At 35.8% G+C, this 22103-nt stretch overlaps 2 protein-coding genes and 1 non-coding gene across 3 annotated transcripts in view; 1 reads left to right on the forward strand and 2 right to left on the reverse strand.

Annotated features, from left to right (window-relative positions):
• The window catches only part of LOC149841381 (transcription factor TGA2.2-like), a 30640-nt gene extending 26332 nt beyond the window's left edge, over window positions 1-4308 (forward strand). The window contains exons 8-9 of the mRNA XM_090003803.1: window positions 1389-1625; window positions 3860-4308. Of these exons, the coding sequence (XP_089859929.1) occupies window positions 1389-1625; window positions 3860-4012 (390 nt within the window). The 3' untranslated portion in view covers window positions 4013-4308. The remainder of the gene's footprint in view (window positions 1-1388; window positions 1626-3859) is intronic.
• A 1767-nt stretch (window positions 4309-6075) lies between these two features.
• On the reverse strand, window positions 6076-6149 carry TRNAV-AAC (transfer RNA valine (anticodon AAC)). Its single transcript has one exon. It is a non-coding gene; the product is annotated as a tRNA-Val (tRNA).
• A 2890-nt stretch (window positions 6150-9039) lies between these two features.
• Window positions 9040-22103, reverse strand: part of LOC149841383 (alanine--glyoxylate aminotransferase 2 homolog 1, mitochondrial-like) — a 46876-nt gene continuing 33812 nt past the window's right edge. The window contains exons 7-9 of the mRNA XM_090003804.1: window positions 9764-9877; window positions 9560-9646; window positions 9040-9352 (exon numbers count right to left, since the gene is read on the reverse strand). Of these exons, the coding sequence (XP_089859930.1) occupies window positions 9309-9352; window positions 9560-9646; window positions 9764-9877 (245 nt within the window). The 3' untranslated portion in view covers window positions 9040-9308. The remainder of the gene's footprint in view (window positions 9353-9559; window positions 9647-9763; window positions 9878-22103) is intronic.

The following is a 22103-nucleotide window of genomic DNA, read 5'->3' on the forward strand; positions in this document are numbered from 1 at the left end:
AATGATCATTTAATGCATTTTCCCTATTGAATCTTTATGCTGGTTTACTACTGATACTTTTGTGCTTAATGATCCTCCTAACTTCTCTATTTTACTGATTCAAGACTATATTCGGTACTTTTGCCATGATCAAGTTTGTTCCTAGAATTCTTTGAAACCTTTGTCTATCACCTTTTGTTTTAATAGTCAACCTGCAGGATAGCCCCTGATGGGATTTGAACCCAAGGCCCCTTGTTTAGGATAGTGTGATTTAATCAGTCCAGCTATCACTCCCCTTTTTCTCAGGATCTTTTTGTCCATGCCAACAATCCTTCTCCTTTTTGCTAGGTCTATTTTCATCTCCGTCTTGTTGTACACCTTAAACTGATTATGATAGTAGTGAAACTTGGTCCTTATTTAAGGGTGGTTTTATCAGTATCTGGTATTCCCAGGTTGAAATTGCAAGTTTGTCCCTAGTTAGAAAAATCAGAATAATTCATCAGCAAAAAACATAAACTCGAAAGCTGATATAAATTTGACAATTAATATTCTTTTATTTGTCTGCATGAGCAATCATACTGTCTTTTGGATGTTTTTAGTTGTCATGGCATCTTGCATTGTGTACCTTTAGTTCATCTCCAACCTCTTTTTGGGCATTTTGCCTCTCTGTTTATTCATTTGTGATCATGCTGCTTGTGTGCACCTTGCTCATCATTATATATGAGTATACACTAATTGGTTTGTGACCATCATTTTATGGGTGAAATCTTCATCATATCATGCTACTTCAGTAAGGCGGATAGTCGGTGTCTTGCTATTTCAGGTATAGCTGAAAACTTAACGATGTTATAATGATTAGAAATCTTGGACAACCCCATTTCATAGGCACACTGTGTACAGGTATTTATAACCTAAACACATACAAGGAACTGTTTTTAAAGTGCGAAATGAAAATCCAGGATACAAAGTAAAGCTATGTGATATTAATGACAAGGTTGACTTGGGGAGTTTTTATTTTCTTGTCTGTTATGTTTCCTGATTAGTTGACCTAGACATCAACATGCATAATTTGTTTTTTGTATTTGTCCATCACATGGATACGGATGTGGATATAGGGATACACTACAGCTATTTTTATGAAATTTCCAATATGACTAACATATAAGGGGGGTAGGGAACAGGAGTTGAAATGGAGTATCCATGTGACGTAGGATTAACTATTTAGTAGTTTGATGTTTTCACATGTGAATGTAAAGATTGGGCATAAACCAGGGTAGAGTTATTATATCTGGCTCCAACACATATCTAAGTACCTCTGATTTTAAATTTCTTATTGTGCATCTTTTGGTACAGTAGTTTTTAATCTTCAGATTCTTATGGATCTGCTGTCCTCTTTTTCTTATCTGCAGATTCTTACTCCACAACTTGAGCCTCTCACAGAGCAACAAGTAATGGCTGTCTATAATTTGCAGCAATCATCTCAGCAGGCTGAAGATGCTCTATCTCAGGGAATGGAAAAACTGCAGCAAACTCTGGCTGAGACATTGGTATCTACTCCTCTAGGTGCATCAAATGTTGCAGACTATATGGGACAAATGGCTACAGCACTGGATAAGTTGGGGGCACTTGCAAACTTTGTGCTGCAGGTGACTTTTCTTCATTTTGTTACGTGGAGTTGATTTTCTTTAAAGAGCTTTATTTTCTATGTTTTCCTTAAAGTCAGTTAGGCTTTTCTTATATGGCTTACCATGCAAATCCATATTAACTAGACCAAACTCTAAATGATAGAAATCCATTTTGCTTGTTTTTTTAAGGAAAGAAGGTAGGAATTTCGTTTTCCGACCTTATTGGAAGATGCATTGTCACAGCTGTATTATTGATATGATATGATACTGAGCTTATGCTTGGCAATAAGTATAAAAGATCAATTTAGATTTGCATCAGAAGTACAGCTTTGCCATGGTCCTAAGATGTTCATTTAAGCAAATCACCATCCGGTCTGATCAGACAGGCCTATTGAGATTACTAGGAAATATGGCTTGTCTACACATCCGTGTATTGAAAACATGCCCAGGCAACCCTGGTGCACTTTGCTAGTGTCTGCTGAATGCTAGGCCTAGACAAAGACGGGGTTCTTAGAAAGTAATAAGATTTTTTACTTAGAAATTTTTTACTTATTAGCATTAGAAGAAAAAAGAATATCATTTAACAATTGTTTGTACATTGAACAAATTGTCATTATTTTCAACTTTTATTTACAATCTAATGTATTTATTTGGGGTTTCTGGGCATTGTTTAAGCATTGAGAAGGGCTCACCATATGCTTCACCTAGTGCTTCTGGCTACATATATGTATGTGTTTGCCCGTGAGTTTGTCTGTCCATGCACACCTGCATGGTTCACATGTGCATATCCATGCCCATGCCTTAGGACCCGTTTCACATGTACTAACTTATCTTTGTCTAATGAATTATCTTGATCAAATCATGCAATGGTATATCCTAGATAAAGGGAATATCTCTCTCTATAATATCACAAGCACTTTTATCAAATTTATAAAGAAAAAACATTTTCCCGTATTTAGGGGGATTCAACTCTTACATAATATTGATAGAATCTGTTGTTAATACGATATACCCCCTAAATTGGAAAATGAATGTATCGAACCTTCTGGGGCTGTCTCATGCCATATTGTAAGATATGACTATGTTTCACATTTTTTGTTAAAAAATTTTAGGTAATTTATTTTGGATCCTTTTTCACTTTTAGTGATAACTTTGTTTTCATGAATAAGGCTTTAGTAGAGTCCTATTTACTAATTTCATAAGCTATAGGAACAAAAATAATATATTCTTAATTTATTGTGATTAATGAAGGCATGAAAGAAGTATTATAATCGAAAAACACACATTATTCAACTTTTTGTACTTATTGTAATTAGTGAAACTAATTAATGAAAGACATGATGAAACTTCTTTTTTTAATGATTACTAATGAAAATGAAATTACCTTTTTTTTTTCAAACTTTGATTTCGGACTCTTTTGATATATGTATGGACAGAGTCATATCATCATGATTGTAGCTTTTTTATTTAATAATTGTTACATATTTATTTATGCTCAATTTATTTCATAATTAAGTTTATTTAATATTGTAGTTTGACTACTTAAATGTGTTTTATTTCTCTTTATGGTCTTATGTTTAATTTTTATAGTTATTGTAAACTTTTTTTATTTTTGAATTATGTGATTGTTATAGTTTGTTGTCTACTGTGACTCTTTAATAGTAAATCTTTTGTTTTGTTGTTAGTTAGTTTGTTACAATATCATTTCACATGTTGTAGTAGTACATGTGTATGTTTGATTGTCCATACAACAACTACGCCTTCATCCCAAAATAATTGGGGTCGGCGATATGAACCAAATAAGAAAATCATTCTGGGTCTTCCACATGAATCCTTCTCCTCCAATCATTTCTATCCAAAGTCATGTCGTCGGTGAGGTTCAAAGCATTCATATCCTTTCTTATCATTTCCATCAAAGTCTTCTTAGGCCTACCCCGACCTCTTTTAACTAATATATTTTCCCACTTCTCCATCCTTCTAACTGGAGCATCATTAGGCCTTTGCCGAATATGTCCAAACCACCGTAAACGATTCTCTCTCATCTTATATTTGATTGTCCATAATGCTTAAATTTGATTTTATGATTTTTTTTCTAAATGTTTCTGATTTTTCATGTATTTTTTATTTATTGCAATTTTTAGAATGGGGTTTTTCCGTATCTTACTCTACGATACAATATGGTATGATAGATGTGATAATTACAACATTGGTATGTGTGTTGGAGCTGACTCATTCCGCCCTCTTTCTCCCAACAGGCAGACAACCTTCGGCAACAAACTTTGCAGTGCATGTATCAAATCCTGACAACCCGACAAGCTGCACGAGGCCTTCTCATTTTGGGTGATTATTTTCAGCGCCTCCGTGCTCTAAGTTCACTTTGGACAGCTCGTCCACGCGAACCTTCCTAAACCAACAACGTGGTCTGCTCTCATTTCTTGGGTATGCCTTACAGATAGAACTTCTATGAAGCATCGAATGAACTGAATAAGGCAAGAAGCGGCTATCTAATGGTTGTTAAATTGTTTTTATTCAAGGAAATTATATGAAACAGTGGCTGCCATTTTTCATGCGTCATCTTTATTTAAAGGAAGTTGTACATTTTTTAGATGCTCCATCTTTGTTGCATTGGTTCTCTGTATGGCATAAAATTGTAAATTATAATGTTACAGATGTGTCGATATTTTAAGTAGAATCATTGTAAAAAGCTCTGTATCAGTGTACACATGTGGACTGCACATTTGAACTTTTCATGGTTGCAAGTAAGCTTTCAGTTTTCATTCAATGGGATCATCTTGCAATACGGGCATGTTTGCAACGCCTTGTGAAAGTTGGATTTTCACTTCCTATAATTGCAAATCACAATTGCAGCACTTTCTCAAGTTTAGTGAAACGTGAGAAAATGCAAGTTATGATTGTGTTTCTCACTTAGATAATGCTCCTCCCTTGAAACTTGGGAAGTTGGTGGTGGCAAGATTGACCCTGTGTGACCCACAATCACAGCTTAAGCTTTATCAAGCGTGATGGCTTGTCCCACCTGTGACCAAAGTAAATGTGCCTGTTGATATTGATTCATCCATAGGCTACATAAATGTGTTTGGGTGTCCACTCTGTTCTTTGAGCTGAATCATGCAGCCGATGCCCAGCAACTGCTTCCTGATCTGAAGTGGATCCCATACAAGCAAACTACCACACACGCGCCTAGGGCCGTTCGTCTATCTTTACATTTTGCCTAAATGAAAAGGGTTTCAGTATAAGCTTGTTGCTGCTGCATAAGTCCTTAGATCGGCATTATTAAATCTCTGAGATGCCACTTGCAGTTTTTTTGGTTTGTATGATCCAAAGTTCATTCCATGACTTCGGCAATTTTGCTTGGTGAATTGCATGGAATATGGAATCCGTACTCTATACACACATGCATGCACACATGTTGGCAGACCAAGAGAATGCACTACCATCATCGCATCACAGTTCAGATCCACAATAAAACTTTGTTTTGGAGCCTTGCATTGAGATAGGAACATGGGTTCAGAGTTGCCAACTCCACAAGTGTTTGGGAGTTTCCCTACATTTTAGATGGTTTTGGTATTCCCACGGATTGGTGTAGCTCCCAAACAATTATAGTCTTTGGGAGCCAAAACCAGTCAAAAGTTTTAGCATTTGGGTTTTAAGAGAAAAAAAAAACAATGGAAATCCATATCTCGGCCAATCATAATGCTTAAATTTGATTCCTGTGAGCATCACTCCCTTGTGCAAGCTAACTTCCAGCATAGGCCCTGGGGTTGAGGGCCCTAGCCTTGAAGTTTTATGCCTCTGGGCCAACGACCTAGATATGGCAGGCTAAGACAGCATGGCCAGCTTTTTGAGAACAAACGCTGTTTCTTTGGGTGATATATATATATATATAAAGAGAGAGAGTAATGGATCTCTGCTAAACCAATTTGGTGTTAAACCATGTGCTAAATGGGTTTTTCAGGTTTCTTCAGAATTTTTGAGACTCCAAACATCATTTTTTTAATCGAAAACACATGATCCAGGTGTGGATTCTTAGTAAATCGACCATGCCCAACACATTTATGGGGTCGGAACCACATAAATGTGTTGGGCATGGTCGATTTACTAAGAATCCACACCTGGATCATGTGTTTTGATAAAAAAATAATGTTTAGAGCCTCAAAAGTTTACAAAGATTTTGAACCGTTGATTTTTGAACTTTATAAAAACCCACCAATGTGTTAGAATCAAACGCTTCAAATAAAATCATAGATCACATCTGTACGATCAGAATTTAAAAATAAAATTAAAAAAGCTTGAAAAACCCATTTAGCACGGACCCATTACTTATATATATATATATATTAAACGGTATGATTTAACTTGTGATTGTCCCTTTTCATTCCCTCTTAGCTCAGACGAAAACAGAACGCGGCAGCATCGAGTGCCAGATAATAATAAAAAAGAATTTTTAAAAAGTTGGCGTCGCCCGGGTTCGAACCGGAGACCTTCAGTGTGTTAGACTGACGTGATAACCAACTACACCACGACAACTGTTGCTATCAAAACTCATAAATAAAATTTAAGAATTTACAAGGGGATGAGCGGTTATGACACGTTACTCTTATGCAGACACGAACACAGAAATAAATGTGAGTGTTCCCTCTCTAGAAAGCTCTCCTCAAATCATGAAACTGCAGATCTTTGACACGTTAAACAGATACTTTCAAAAAAATTGTTAAAATCCCATCATTGTTGTTGATTTCATTAATGAAAAGGGCATTGGCTGAGCTATTTGATCAGAAACAGAACAAAATCACCATTTTACATTTCAGGCAGACATTTGAAATGCGTTTAAAATTTTAAACAAGGGAAGCAACCAAGTATAACAACGGAAATGTTGGCCAGCTTTCAGTAAATAGCTGACAAGTTAGGCAGGTTTTAGTAAATTACTCTACAACAACAACAACTACGCCTTCATCCCAAAACAATTGGGGTCGGCGATATGAACCAACAAAGAAAATCATTATGGGTCTTCCACATGAATCCTTCTCCTCCATTCATTTCTATCCAATGCCATGTCCTCGGTGAGGTTCAAAACATTCATATCCTTTCTTATCACCTCCATCCATGTCTTCCTAGGCCTACCCCGACCTCTTTTAATTAATATATTTTCCCATTTCTCCATCCTTCTAACTGGAGCATCATTAGGCTTTCGTCGAATATGTCCAAACCACCGTAAACAATTCTCTCTCATCTTATTTTCAATGGGTGCAACGCCTACCTTCTTACGTATCTCCTCTTTCCGAATTTTATCTTTTATTGTATTTTCACACATCCATCTCAGCATACGCATTTCAGCTACACTCATTTTTTGAATATGATGTCTCTTGGCAGCCCAACATTCCGTACTATATAATAAAGCGGGCCTAATAGTCGTCCTATAAAACTTTTCCTTCAACCGCAATGGCATTCTACGATCGCACAACACTCCAGTTGCACTCTTCTATTTCATTCACCTAACCTTTATCCTATGATTTACATCTCCATCAATTTCTCCATACTTTTGAATGATAAATCCCAAATATTAGAAAGAATCATCCACCGGTATTTCGTGCTCACCAAGCTTCACTACACTCCCATCACTACTTCGTTGCTTACTAAATCCACATTCCATGTATTATCTTACTCTTATTCAACTTAAAACCTCTTGCTTCCAATGTCTGTCTCCATAATTCTAACTTAGCATTAACCCCAGCTCTAGACTCATCAATCAAAACAATATCATCAACAAACAACATACACCACGGCACATTTTCTTGAATTGATCTCGTAAGCTCATCCATCACTATAGCAAATAGGAAAGGGCTTAAAGCAGATCCTTGATGTAACCCAACCGTTATAGAAAAATTGGTTGTCACCCCTTCACAAGTGCGAACATTGGTTACTACTCCTTCATACATATCTTTAATTATACTAATGTACTTGAGAGAAACACCTTTCTTCATCATTGTCCACTAGAGAACGTCTCTAGGTACTCTATCGTAAGCCTTCTCCAAATCAATAAAAACCATATGCAAATCTTTGTTTCTCTGTCTATTTCTCTCAATAAGTTGTCTAAGAAGATGTATAGCTTCCATAAAAAAAATGTATCAACTTATTTTTAGGTTTACCACCACGGTGGTCACCCACGTGGCCTGCTGGGTGATTGTGAGGGTGCTGAGATGAAGGCACCGGATCAAACCCCACTGGTGCATGGGTGTGTCCCTAGCTTTCAGTGGTGGCAATGTAAGGCAGGGTGGTCCCACCCAGGATTTATATATAGGTTTCAACCATGGTTTTGATCCCATTTCCTTCTCGTTCTCATTGTACTTATTTTATCTAATGCTTCTTTAGTGCTTTACGTTTCACGCATATGTTTTGCAAGCTTACACACTTGCCCCTTCCCTCTTCGGGCACTGCTTTTTGCACCAAAAAGAACACAAGGCATGCCATTTTTTTATGATTTTGCATTAAGATAGTATACAAGGACACAACATGAGTACATTGGACAGAGAGAAGCAATTGAAGAATAACAATATCAAGCTGGACAGTCGCATATAATTAGGGCTGGTAAATGAGCCGAACGAACCGAACAGGGCATATTCAGGCTCGGCTCATTTACTAGTGGATTGAGCCCGTGGCTTGGCTCATGTTCGTGTTCAGCTCATCCTTGAATGAGACGAGCCAAACATGAGCTGGCTCGTGTAAAAATATTTCATGTTATTTATACATAGTATATACATTTTTATATATTATACTTAAAAATGTATATCTTTTTATAAATTATATTTAATAATCCATATTTTATGTATATATTTTCCATTCATCCTTCATTTATATATATATTTTATGCACTCTTCTTTTTTATATTATATAAAATATATATTATCCATAAAAAATTTATTTTTTATCTATATGAGCACTATCGAGCTGAGCCAAGCTTAACACCTTGTGTTTGGGCTTGACTCGTTTAAGCTAAACAAGCTGCTCGTGGCTCAGCTCGCCAACTATAAGAACCGATCATGAACGAGTTCATGATGAGCCGAACCGAGCCGAGCCGAGTCACCAGCTGCTCTGTTCGTTTACCAGCCCTACATATAATCTAGATGGTAATCAAGCAAAATAGAGTCTAGTAATCCTAAGTTAGGTCCAAAAACTCAATGCCACCATTCCACTATTCCTGAACAACCCTGAGCCGGGCTTCTTTGGTAATAACTGAGTTAAACCAGAATGCTTACCAATTCAAACAGAAGATTATGTTGTATAGTCAACGTGCTAAATGATTTTGCTGGTAAACGAATCCCAAACGATGTTTACCAGCAATCCAAGCACAGGTTTATGGAAGGCTATAGAGAAAATTTTCCTTAGGTTACATCATTATGATGCCGCCATGGACTCCATATTCTAGAAAGAAATCGTAAAAAGAGAAAATTTATTGGTCTTGCCATCAACAGACATTTAAAATAACAAGAACTAAATGCGTTCCTTTCCAGCTTTTTCACAAAATTACAGAACTTCGACACATGCTATGGCAAGAGAAGAGGATACCAAAGGCTTCCTAAGTTCCCAGTGCTTTGGCACCCACTGCTCACTGATCTGAAGAATTCTCATTTTGTTCCGTGGAGCATAGAAAGGCTGAACTTGAATCAGTTTCTTCATCAAGATTCCATTTCAAATCCCTGAGATTGAGTAGTCCAAGGCATCTACAAGGAAATCTGCAAATAACAAAAAAAGAATCAAGATTTAACAATTCCTACGAGTGAAGACAAGTTCCAAACTACCAAGTGGTATGACCAAAAGGGAAAAACTAAATATATGAATAAAACAAAATCCACTTGAAGCAGCAGCGGTTGCTCCTTAACAATTAGAGCTTTTCTTTTAGAATTAGGCAGTATAGTAAGACATCACACACACACACAGACCTGCGTCATCCTTTGTGAAGCACATTGGTGGCTTTATTCTGAAGACATTGCCATGAAGTCCACCTTTTCCAACTAACACTCCCAAATCTAAGATACAGCCAGTTAGCCACAAACACTTTTAGAAGGAAAATAATCAGAAAAGATAATAGGTCCACCATATAGCTTTAGCTGTGTTCTTTCTTTTATAGGCATTGCACATATCACCTTTTAATTTTTCAAATATGACAGCAGTTTCTGTTTTGGCTGGTGTCTTCAGTTTTCTATCAGTCACAAGTTCGACCCCCACCATTAAGCCCCTTCCTCTCACATCTCCAATAACTGCAACAAATTTAATAATTTTAACTAGATTGTTAATGCTCATCACAATAAAAATCATGAAGTATTAGTGCAGCAGCTGCACATTGCAATAACCTCTTTACCATGCATGTAATTCCTTCTATTTAATCCATTTGTTAAACTAAACTAGGTGAACAATCATATAAAGGCAGGGAACCAAGAAACTAAAACCCATAAAAATAATACCGACTATCATAATCTCTTTGATCCCTTTGCCATATGGATGACATTGACAAATCCATTCATCATACAAATCCTACCAAATTTCATGATTATCTTGGTCCTTCCAACCTATTGCCAGTCAAAATGGTAATCAGTTTTCATTCATGAATGTCCAAATATGGGAAGGATGATCATCAGAAATAAATGATCAGACAAAAATTACCAGCTGAGATGGTAGAAAGGCCATCAAACAATTAACAATTTGCTATACAGAACATATGATAAAATATGACAAAATGAGTAACATTCATTATCACCTATTTATGTCATAGAGAAAAGATATCCCTACAAAACAACATCATTCATCGATAAAGATGGCATAGTATTTGAAAGATGAAATGGGTTCTTTGGTTTAAGACCCCATATGTTTGTCTGTATCATGTGAATAGAAGAGGTCATGTGCGCAATGAAAAAGAAAAAAACTTTCTGGTTTTGTTTGAACTGCCAACTGTCAAGCTGAACTGTCTTTTATATTAAAGCAACTAAAACCAACAATATCTCCATGATTGTAAAACTGAAATGTCCTAGGAGGCAATGTCATATGGTGGTACTTGCCTCTTCTGAGGACATGTAAAATTGAAATAAGGATAAGCAGATAAGCTCTAACGGTAGCAAGATGACAGACCATCTTTCCTTTCTCTCCTGGGGGTTGACAGTTGACCCCTACATAAAACAATCCTTAATAAGGATACAAAATAGAAGTGATTTTTTTGAAAATTTTAAGAGTTTTTGTGCCACATTTGAGAATCAATTTGCAGCTAAGATTAAAACTAAGCGTACTGACTCTGGTGGTGAATACATTAACTATGTGTTTGAAAGATTCTTGCAAGAGAGGTGTGATTAAACAAAAGTCTTGTCTGTACACAACTGAGTAGGATAGTGTAGCTGAGAGGAAAAACATACATATCTTAGAGATAGCAAGAGCTCTTCTGTTTGGTGGAGAAGTACCCAAAGTGTTTTGGGTAGATGCAGTTCAACTGAGCATCTATCAGATAAATCGTATACCTTCTAGAGTACTTAAAGACATATCTCTCTTTCAGAAATTGTATAGAAAAGTTTCAAATTATGATATGTTGAAGGTATTTGGTTGTGTATATTTTGTTTTGCTATCAGACAGATCCAGAGAAAAGTTATTCCCTAAAGTTGTAAAATGTTACTTTCTTGGTTTTATTGAGGGTAAAAAAGGATATAAGTGTTATGATCAGGTTGGAAAGAAAGTGCAGGTATCTAAACATGTTGGTTTTCAAGAGAATGTGCTATATTTTAGTCAGTACGGAGAAAAGACAAAATAAAACCGACTTGTCCTTCTTGGTTCCCTTTAAAGAAAGGAAAGGTGGGAGAGAGAGGATGGAGAGTCAAGAGGAGCAAGTTCTGGCTAGAGATGATAGGTTTGGTCAAACCTATGCAAGGAGACATAAAAGTGTAATTGAAATCTCATTTTTAGATAAAGTGGAAGAAGAGAGAAGTGAAGAGGCCAATCTTAATCTCATTTCTACGACAACAATAACAAAACTTAGAGTTATCATCTTCTTCTTTCGTGTCTTCTCAGGTACGTAAAAGTTCTTGACCCTATGTATTTTCGTCTCGTTTTGTGTCCTGAGTCTTCCGCACCTCATCATCATATTTTCTTAGCCTTAATCCATTTCTATGTTGAGCCTGAGTCTTATGCAGAGACAACAGGAAAGGAAGAGTGGCAAAGAGCCATGGATGATGAAATGAATGCACTTGAAAGAATGCAGGCATGAAAACTAGTAAAACCTCTTTCAAAGACAAATATTATTGGCAGCAAATGGATGTACAAGGTAAAGACAAAGGCAAATGGGTCAGTGAAGAGATATAAAATTAGATTGGTAGCTAACGGGTACAGTCAGCGTTTTGGAATTGATTTTACAAAAACTTTTGCTCTTGTGGCTCATATGACCAAAATTCATACGCTGCTAGCAGTAGCTGCCATGCAACACTGTGATCTTTGACATAGTTGGCAAACCCGGCGAGTCGACTCAAGAATCGCCCGAGTCGACCCGGATCAGACCCCAACTAGGTTACGATTCAGGACTTCCGATCCAACCCATTAAATAAATTTTTTTATCATGTATTTTATTATTTTAATGCCTATGTCACATAGGTACGAGTGTGTGTGTGTATATATATATATATAAATTTTAATAGTTAACAGTAACACTAATGAAATAAAAAACAATTATCATAATATCATCAAATCAATTCATCAAGCATGCAATAAATCAAATTAACAATCTACAATTTTATTCTTCATCATAAAAACTAACACCACAATTAAATCAACCTAAATATATTATGGAAACAATCACACAAGTAAAGCAGAAAAGAAGTAAATTATACAGTATACTAATAAAAGAAGCAAACAATGCATAATTACATACCAAAAGTACATCCTACACAATGTATATGACGATAAGGTAATGGATCCTAATAATTTTCAAATTCTTTATCAAATGCATCATAAGAAGTAAGACTAGACTCAGATAAATTCATGTTTGTAATGTTGAAATCATGTTCTTCCTCTAAGTCACACTCTTCTGGGTTTACATCGCAATCTTTAGATGATTCTTGTCTACATTAAAAACCCAATTTGAAAATGTTAAAATACAAGTATATTTAAATGAAGAAACTAAGAAATAGTGAAATAACTAATAAAGCAATTAGTACATACGTTCATCATTGGTTCGCGAAAGTAGTCGAAGATTAGAATGAACATATACTAAATCCTCTGCACGTTTATTGGTGAGTTTGTTTCTCTTCATGTTGTGGATTTGAGAATATGTGCTCCAATTTCTTTCACAACAGGATGAACTAGCAGGCTGAGATAGCAATCTCAATGCAAGACGTTGGAGAAGAGGTATTTCTGATCTATATGTTGACCACCATGTGATAGATGTAATGAAATGGACTCAATCCAATAGACATGCAAGAATACACTTCAATCAAGTAACACACTTGATTGAATGAACCACACTACCCTCACAAGGGTCAAAATATATATGTTATTGCATAGAGAAACTCTTACAAGAGTGAGAAATACAAAGGCCATGAAGGCCTATTTATAATACAAAGAAGCACTAAAGGGGGCAACTCCAAGTGGTTGCTGGAGCTACCCCCAATGGTCACAAATCAAGTCTGAAAAAGGTGACTTATTACAAAAATATAAAAGAAATAAAAATACAAAAAGTAAAATATGGTTAGCCCCTAATGGGTATTTCGGTTTATATATATATATATATATATATATATATATATATATATATATATATTAACAATAGGATCTATATTTTCCTCCTCTCTCGCTATTAATGCATGTCCATATAATCTCGAAGATGAAAATTTTTCAAACTCTTGTGTGACTTGATTTAGAATGTGATTCTCGATAAAGTTTTGTCATACACATATTTGTATGCCTTGATAGCTCTGGGTCTAAATTTAGATGGACACAACCAACACCACCTTCCTGTCAATTCTTTGCATAATATTTGAGATTGAGAGAATGTGGCATGCAATGCAAAGGAGTGTTGCCCTTATCCCATCTTCTGACTAAAATTGAATGAATATGATTAAAAAATTCTGATTAATCCAATACAAGATTTTTTCCCTCATGCTTGAAAACTACAACTTGTACTTTTTCAATCATATTATCCCACATTTTATAAACTTTGTAAAGCATGAGCTCATCCTTATCAACTTCTCTCAACATTTTCCAAATAGGTCGCGTAAACTGAAGGCAGTATACGACTATGCCAAAACTCATCATCAACAATGAATTTCTTAATTTCTTGAGGCTTGACAACATCATCAGCACGATAGAATGTCCAATTCTCATCAGTCGCCATGTTAACCAAAGCATTATTCACTTCCTTAATCATTTTCACCATCACAATGATGGACGCAAAACGTGTTTTAGCAACCTTAAACGATTTCAGATCAGAATGCCTATTAAATATAGCATTAACATGATGGTGGTTGACAACAAAATTCCTAATGCTTTTGACATTTTTATCTAATTCCTCAATCCATGAACATAAAACATATGCTGGTGAATTTTTTTCTTCTTTGAGGTTGCAGATGCTCTTGAGGACCAGATTTAAGTTGTGTGCTACACACAGTGTCCAAAAAATATGAAGATACTCGCTCTTCAAACTCAATGTTGCACTTTTACAAATTGAAACGTTGTCTGTGATGATTTGCACTACTTTCTGACCACCCACTTATTTTATTACTTCTATAAACAACCCCTTCAAATACTCAGCATTTTTATATTGCACAGATGTATCAACTGTTTTCAAGAATACTGGGCCACTACGCGAAGAAGCAATGAAATTAGTCAGTGGACGCCTTTGAATATTTGTCCACCCATAAAAAAACAATGGAAACTCCATTTTATTCTCATGAAATTTTTTTAATCTTTAGCAATCTCTCAATATTTGCCTTCTCTTCTGCAAGAATTGTCGTTTGTAGTTTTTCTGAGTTTGAAAGTACATAGCCACTCAAGTTAGAATTTGCCAATGAAGTAACTAAATCATTTCAATAAGGATTTCTAGCTGAATTAAATAGAAGTGAACTAGAATAAAAATTCCTCCCTACTTTTCTATCCATCTCCTTCATTCCATATGTATTGAATGATGTTTGTATTGTTCCTCTTCCTCTACCTCCTACATTCACTTTTCTTTTTTTTGAGCATCTTCTTGGTAGCTTAAAAAGGGTACACTAATTGCACAAGAATCACTCATTGTCTTCCTTTTTTCATATTCATCTTGTATTTTCTTGTATTGTCTTCACATTGCCTCATCAACTCTTTTGCATTCTGAAATGCCATGTCCTGATATCTTCAACAAATGAGCCTTAACTCTTATGTAAGACCCAACATAATCTCTCTCACAAAGCTTGCATCAAAATCTCTTGTTTTCACTACCTCCTACAGCTTTTTCAAGCTTATCCACATGTGCCCATAATAGCCCCCCATCATCACATGTTGTAGCTAACAAACTTGAATCAACACTCCCACTACCACTACTAGCAATACTAGCAGCAAAACTTATATGTGGGAATGAGGATGACAGAAAGTTCTTTCCATTTATCCGTCATTTTTGTCCTTAAAACAAAAAAAATATTATATTAAAATAAAATTCATAGAGAAAAACAAAAACAATAATCATCGATGAAAATAGAGAACTCATAAATAACAAAATCGGGAAAATAGAAAACTTATGGAATATTCAAGAAAGAAAGAAATCATCATAGATTTTATAATTAACACACAGAAAGGAAAGCCCAAAAAAGGAGGAAATTCTTCATGTAAACTCAACGATATTGCTTTCTTGTACTCAACATATATGCCCAAGAAAAGTGAACAGAAGCAAAGACCAATCTAGCACTAATGTGTTCCAAAATTAACAGGTTAAACCCCATTTGTCCAACTAGTTGTGTAAAACCCGCAAAATTTTGATAATTATCACAATAAATAAATGATACAATCTTTTGAAATAAATACGGTAAAGTAATATAGAGTCGATCCAAATGGATCTTGTACCCAAACTGGATCAAATGGATCCAGTATTTGGATTCAGATACAATGTATGGATTCGGATCTTGGATAGATCCGAAACCCAATAAAAACCCAATTGGATCTTAATGGATCCAAATATGGTCGAATTGCAATCAAGATCCAAAATTTGTTGAATCGCAATCGAGTTCCGAAAATGCAGTAAGTAAGAGTTCAAAAGTCCCAGGAAAATGACGTCGTAATCAAGTAAGAGGACGATGAGACACAACCTATGCTTAAAGGATAATGAGTTAAGAGGCAAGACAAGGAGAGACGTCTCAGGTTCGAAACCCCCGTCCGCAGAAAAAGTATGTGAAAACGTCCATTCTAGGGATTTAGCCGGATTGTCATAAGAGGATAAAATGATTTTAGTTGCAAGAAGGTGCAACTAAAGAGGATTAGGTGCAGTGGTCAGGATGGGGACTCTCAGGGAGGAGGACTCAGGTTCAAATCCCTTGGGCACCATAACATTTTTATTAAAGAATTTTATTTATAAAGGCCATTCCGCCATAACGAGGTTAAATACAATGGTGTTGCAAGAATTTGCAAACGAAACACATCCTGGCGCACTGGTGGGGCTCGTTACCCCTTAGGGAGGAGACCCCAGTTTGAATCCCCCTGTGCGCCAACAATGAAGACTATTTTTACAAAAATAAAATATATTTTTTTGGAATTTGAAAAGACAAAACGTTACACCTTCTCATTTAAGACGACTTAAATGAGGAATGGGGTGGTGCACAAGGAAGGTGAGCTGGGCGTTTTTCCCAAAATGGGAAGCCCAACCAAGAGCAAAAAAAAAAAAAATTGGTTTCGAAATTTCAATATTTGAACTATAATTAAGGTTAAAAATTTGTGGGGCGTTACAAATGGTATCAGAGCAGTTTGGTAACAGTGGCCACGAGATGCGAGTAAGGCGACCATCGCAAGTAAGGTATTCGTTTTTAAATCCTGTAGATGCACATATATGAAAGGTGTCAATATTAAATGTGAAAGACCTGTATGATTTGTAATGTTTGAAATGTTGTTGATGTTAACTTAAAAATATGCCTAAGACTCATATTTATTTTGTGATCTTTTCTTCGCCAAATGGTTTGGGTAAGAAGGGTCAATGACCTGATGAATACTCCCACCTATTTAAATACAACAACAACAACTACGCTTCATCCCAAAATAATTGGGGTCGGCGATATAAACCAAAAAAGAAAATCATATAAAACCTGTTTAAATGATTGTATAAATTTTGAGGACGAATTTTTTTTAAGGGGGGTAGGATGTAAAACCCGTAATTTTTAAGGATTATTAATAAATAAAGAATTCATTTTTTTATCTCCAAATTAGAAATGTGTTTTTAGCTTTTAAATTTCATTTATTTATTTATTACATATTCATTTGTTCATTCAAGTCAATCAAGGTATAATTTGCATTTATAGAACTATTTTGGACTATAAATCACTATTTATATATATTATATTTAAATATATTTTTTATAGAGTTTGTAAATTATTGGAGTGTATTTATGTGTTATTTGGCTCTCAGTAATGATTTATAAGGTAATTTGCTATTTTTGGCTAATCTTGTTATAATTGGTATTTTTTGAGTTTTTGGCATTTGCGATCGCACACGAAGGGTTCATTGTATTGCTTGGGTAGCGGTCTTTGCGGACTTCGAAACTCCTCGGTCTTTTGAGTTTCGATTCAATGTTTTTCACATTATTAAAGTAAGATACCTTAACTGAACTTGTAGAGAGCATATTTAGGCACTAATTGTGTAAGCATGATGTCGTTGCATTAAATATTTAAATGAATTACAAATATAAGTTATGCTCACACACTTCATTTAGCTATGGATATCTAGGACTCTTGTGATTGTAATTCGGAGATCATGCTTGTCATGATTGTAGTTAGCGGAATATGGAGTGTGTTTGCTGCAGGTACACCTGTGTGTGGGTTTGAATGCCCGTGCGCTTATGAATGTATAATATATACGCAATGTGTGTCATTATACTTTGGTCTGCGCATACTATGTTGCCTTGTGTGTTTGTATAAATTTGATACATGGTGCACATATAACTACTATGGATATGTATACGTCGTGTTCGATGCATAATGTGAATGTTATATATATATATATTGTCTTGTCATATGATGGACTCATTTATTCTTGTATGAAAGAATGCATTTGAATGTTATAAATTGTTTTGAACTTGTATGTCTTGTTTGCTTGAGAAATATGTGTGTATGATGTATAGTAGGATGGTCAATGAGATTTTGACCAACCCTTACACAATTATATCTAAGGTGATATATTGATTCATATGGTGAAAAATGCATGACCTTTATCGTGTGTGCGAATCTCGAACTACGTAGGAGTTATGTATGTTGAGGTTTAGTTGCTTCGTATTATGAAATGTGCATGTTCACATATACATGCATAGAACTCATGTTTTGTTTACACATGCTTCGAGGTTCAATTTACGAAGTGCAATGTTCTTTGTGTCGATGATATGATGTGTAGGATAATATGCTTCTTTATGATATGATTTAAATGCCACGCGAAATGAAATTATGAATGCATGCGATAAATGTTTAAGTTCTATAGTGAACTTTGGTTCATGAAGCCTTATTGGTTAAATATGTGATTTTATAATTTTAATGTCATATGAAATGGTGTATGATGTGATGCTTTGATTGTATACATGCTTATGCCTGTATTAATGGCTATCGACCCTGAGAGTGGTCAATTATATTGATGCATGTATCACAATAGTTTTCACTAGATATGGTACCCGTTAAGGAACTGTTCCCAGAAGATTCTCTATGAGGGTGTGCATGGCCAGATCAGGTAATCCGGCTAGAGCGGTAAGTCTCTATGAGGAAGTGCATTGTCCAAGAGCGGGTAGCCCGTAAAGACGATATATTCCTGTGAGGAAGTGCATTGTCCAAGACTAGGCAGACCATCCGTCTAGGGCGGTAACTCCTTGTGAGGTTGTACATTTCCCAGACCAGATGATCCGGTGCGGATTTTGTAAATCTTTATTATGAATAAATGAAATGTTATGATGATTTGTGATGATCTTCTGAGTTGATTAAGATAGCCAGTTATGAATCTATAGATTTGGCTTTTCTATTATAGCATGATTATATATTGAACTCAGATATGATAATCAGATCCTTATTGATTTTAGATCTGAGGTTATGATTGTGACGCTTATGTTAGCGTATAGGTGAATGCCACATCATGCCTACAAATGACTAGTTTTGACTTATTAGGTGAATGATACATCACACCTACATAGTTTCATTGCAAATGATTGCATTATGATTGTTTGAGTAAATATATCACACCTATGTATCATGATTGATGTGTATCATGAATATCTAACTAAATTACTTATAAGGTATGTGCGTGTGTTTCACGTTGGAATGGTCAAATGTGATTTGACTTATTGTTTATAAGAATTATGAATGCAGATGAAAATGATGCAATGATCTGAATGTCTTAGATGCATATAGATATTGCTCTATTACGTGAGTTAAGGTTGAATAGAATATTAAGTGATGAAATGCTTTTAAATGCTTTATGTTCGAATGCTTGAAATGAATTACTCATAGGACGTTGTTCTCTTGTCTATCACTTGATGATGGATGAATAATATATCTTTACCTTTAAATGCTTGATATGTTTTCTTTAAGTTTGAGTTTGGGTTGCTTTACCAAACTTTAGCGAGTCTGACCCCATTTTATGAGGGACAGGTAATGCAGGTAAAGTATGATGAGTAGTTGGAGCGAAGGGTTGGTCGAGCTGCATCATCGAGGGTCCACTCTTACCTTGCGATCTTGGTATTCATGATTTTTTCATTTTAAGTACTTGATCATGTAGAGACTGAAGTATTTTTTCATACTCTAATTTGAAATGAAATTAAAACTCTTCATATTTCAGTCTTATATTGTACGTGGTTTGAAATGTGTATATCTCGTACATTTTGATTTGATTGTTATCTTTAGTGTAACCGCGCCCAAAGTCTTAACCGTTTTTAAAAATCGTTTCTGCATTATAAGATCTGATTCACTTATACTTATAAAAAAAAATGGTCTCAAAATTTCAATATTTGAACTATAATTAAGGTTAAAATTTTTTGGGGAGTTACAAGTTGAAATAAAGATTGATGTATGCACAAACCCATGTCAGAAAAAATATGAAACAAAAGCAACTAAAAGACTCAACAAACCAATTTCAAGGCACCAACTTGCATAGAAATCCTAAAACAACCTCTGTAAGAATAGATGCAGAGACACAAAAGACAACATTTTGTTCACACATTTATGACAACACATATACGGAACACCGCCATGAAAAACAACACTTTGTTCTCAAGTTTCACGAAAACCAGACATTTTAACCATGGCAACGATTACAGAGAATTGAACAATCACATAAACTATGAATCAAAACAGCAAATTCAAACATGTCCAATGATAAAGCAAAACAACAAATTTCAACAAGAAAAAACCCCAACTTTGTTTTATTATAGTGTTTTCAAACCTTACTGGCTCAAGGTCATAGTTTTAATATGTAGTTTAGCTTCAAGATATAATTTTGTCGAAAACTATCATATAAATATAAAAACCACAGTTTTGGTTCCTCTATCTCCACAACGAGAGAGAGAGAGGTCATTTTTTATGCAGCAGCAATGCACGCTTAGGTACGCCCTTTTTTTTCAAAGAAAAACGTCAAAAGTATAACTCATGAGATGAGTGGTTGCCCACGTGGCCCAAAGGGTGCTCATGAGGGTACTGAAATGAGGCGCCATGGCTCACAAATGTAAGGCAGGGTGGTCGTTGGGCTCCACCTGGGGTTTTCCTAACTTCGGCAAGGGTTCTTCATCATCAAATAAAAAAAAAGTTGGTAGAAGCTACTCATCTAGCACCATCAAACAAATTATGACCACCTTTGAGTGAAAGAGATTGAAGGAGGTTAGGGAGAGAGAGATACACAAAGGGGGGAGAGAGAGAGAGAGGTACACACAGAGAGAGAGAGGTGAGTGTAATGAAGTGCCGGATGAAGTCTCCAAGAGCAAAACAAGAGAGCACGCACATACACAAATAGCCACTAATGGGCAAAAGAACAACACAACCACTTAAAGTGGTAAGGCACCCAAAAGAAGAGGAAAAATATATATTCCACTCAAAAGGCTTCAAAGAAGCATAGCTTACAATGGGGAGAAACCCCTTTATTTATAGACAAAAGAGGAGGCCTTGGAAGGGCTCCTAGAGGGACGTTGGAGCCCTTCCAACGGTCATAAATATGACCGTTGGAAGCTCCAACGTCTTCCTAGGTGGGGCCCATTCCAAGGTGGAAAAGAAAAAGAATAGAAAAAATAAAAAAGAAAGAAAAAAAGGAAATAAAAGAAAAGGAGAAAAATTACAATATGCGATAAGAAGTAAAAAGACTGTTTTACCCCTATATGGGTCTATTTACAAAAGATATAAATATATATATTTATATATGTAGATAGACACATAGTCATATATATAATTAATATATATATGTGTATGTGTCGTGATCTATATATATAAATATATATATGTACAACATATTTTAACACCCCCCCTCAAACACACGGTGAGATCACCGAGAGTTTGCTAAGGAGAAAGAAGAAACGAGGCGATGGCAAAGCTTTGGTGAAGAAGTCCGCCAACTGGTACTCGGTTGGAACATAAGGCAATTGAATGGTGCCGCGTAGGAACTCATCACGAACATAATGGCAATCCATCTCAATGTGCTTTGTTCTTTCATGAAAGGTGTGATTGCTGGCAATGTAGATAGAGCTCTTGTTGTCGCAGCACAGCTTTGAGGGAGTTGAGAATGAGACTCCCATATCTTTAAGCAAACTTCTTAACCATACGATCTCCGTGGTGGTAGTGGCCATCGCACGATACTCTGCTTCAGTAGAAGAGAGTGAAACTTTCTGTTGCTTCTTACACCTCCAAGAGATAAGTGACTCTCCAAGAAACACACAATACCCTGTGGTAGAAATACGATCATCGGGGTTACCACCCCAATCAGAGTCAGTATAAGCAAGTAAAGTAAGAGGTGAAGAAGAGGGTAAGAATAATCCTTTTGTTATGGTGCCTTTCAGATATCTGATAATTCTCATGACAGCAGCCATGTGAATGGTGGAGGGAGCAGTCTGAAATTGACTTGCACTATGAACTGCATGAGAAATATCGGGCCTAGTGATGGATAAGTATGTGAGCGACCCAATCAATTGACGATAAGGTGTGGGATCAGCTAAAGGAGTGCCATCACTAGCTCTCATCTTGGCATTGATTATTTCTGGCGTCTCCACCTTCTTGTCATCAGTCAGTCCAGATTTGTCAATAATGTCGGAGGCAAGCTTCATCTGAGAGAGGA

The sequence above is a fragment of the Nuphar pumila genome, chromosome 4, assembly GCF_984573655.1.
Source record: "Nuphar pumila chromosome 4, dmNupPumi1.hap1.1, whole genome shotgun sequence".
Lineage (NCBI taxonomy): Eukaryota > Viridiplantae > Streptophyta > Magnoliopsida > Nymphaeales > Nymphaeaceae > Nuphar > Nuphar pumila.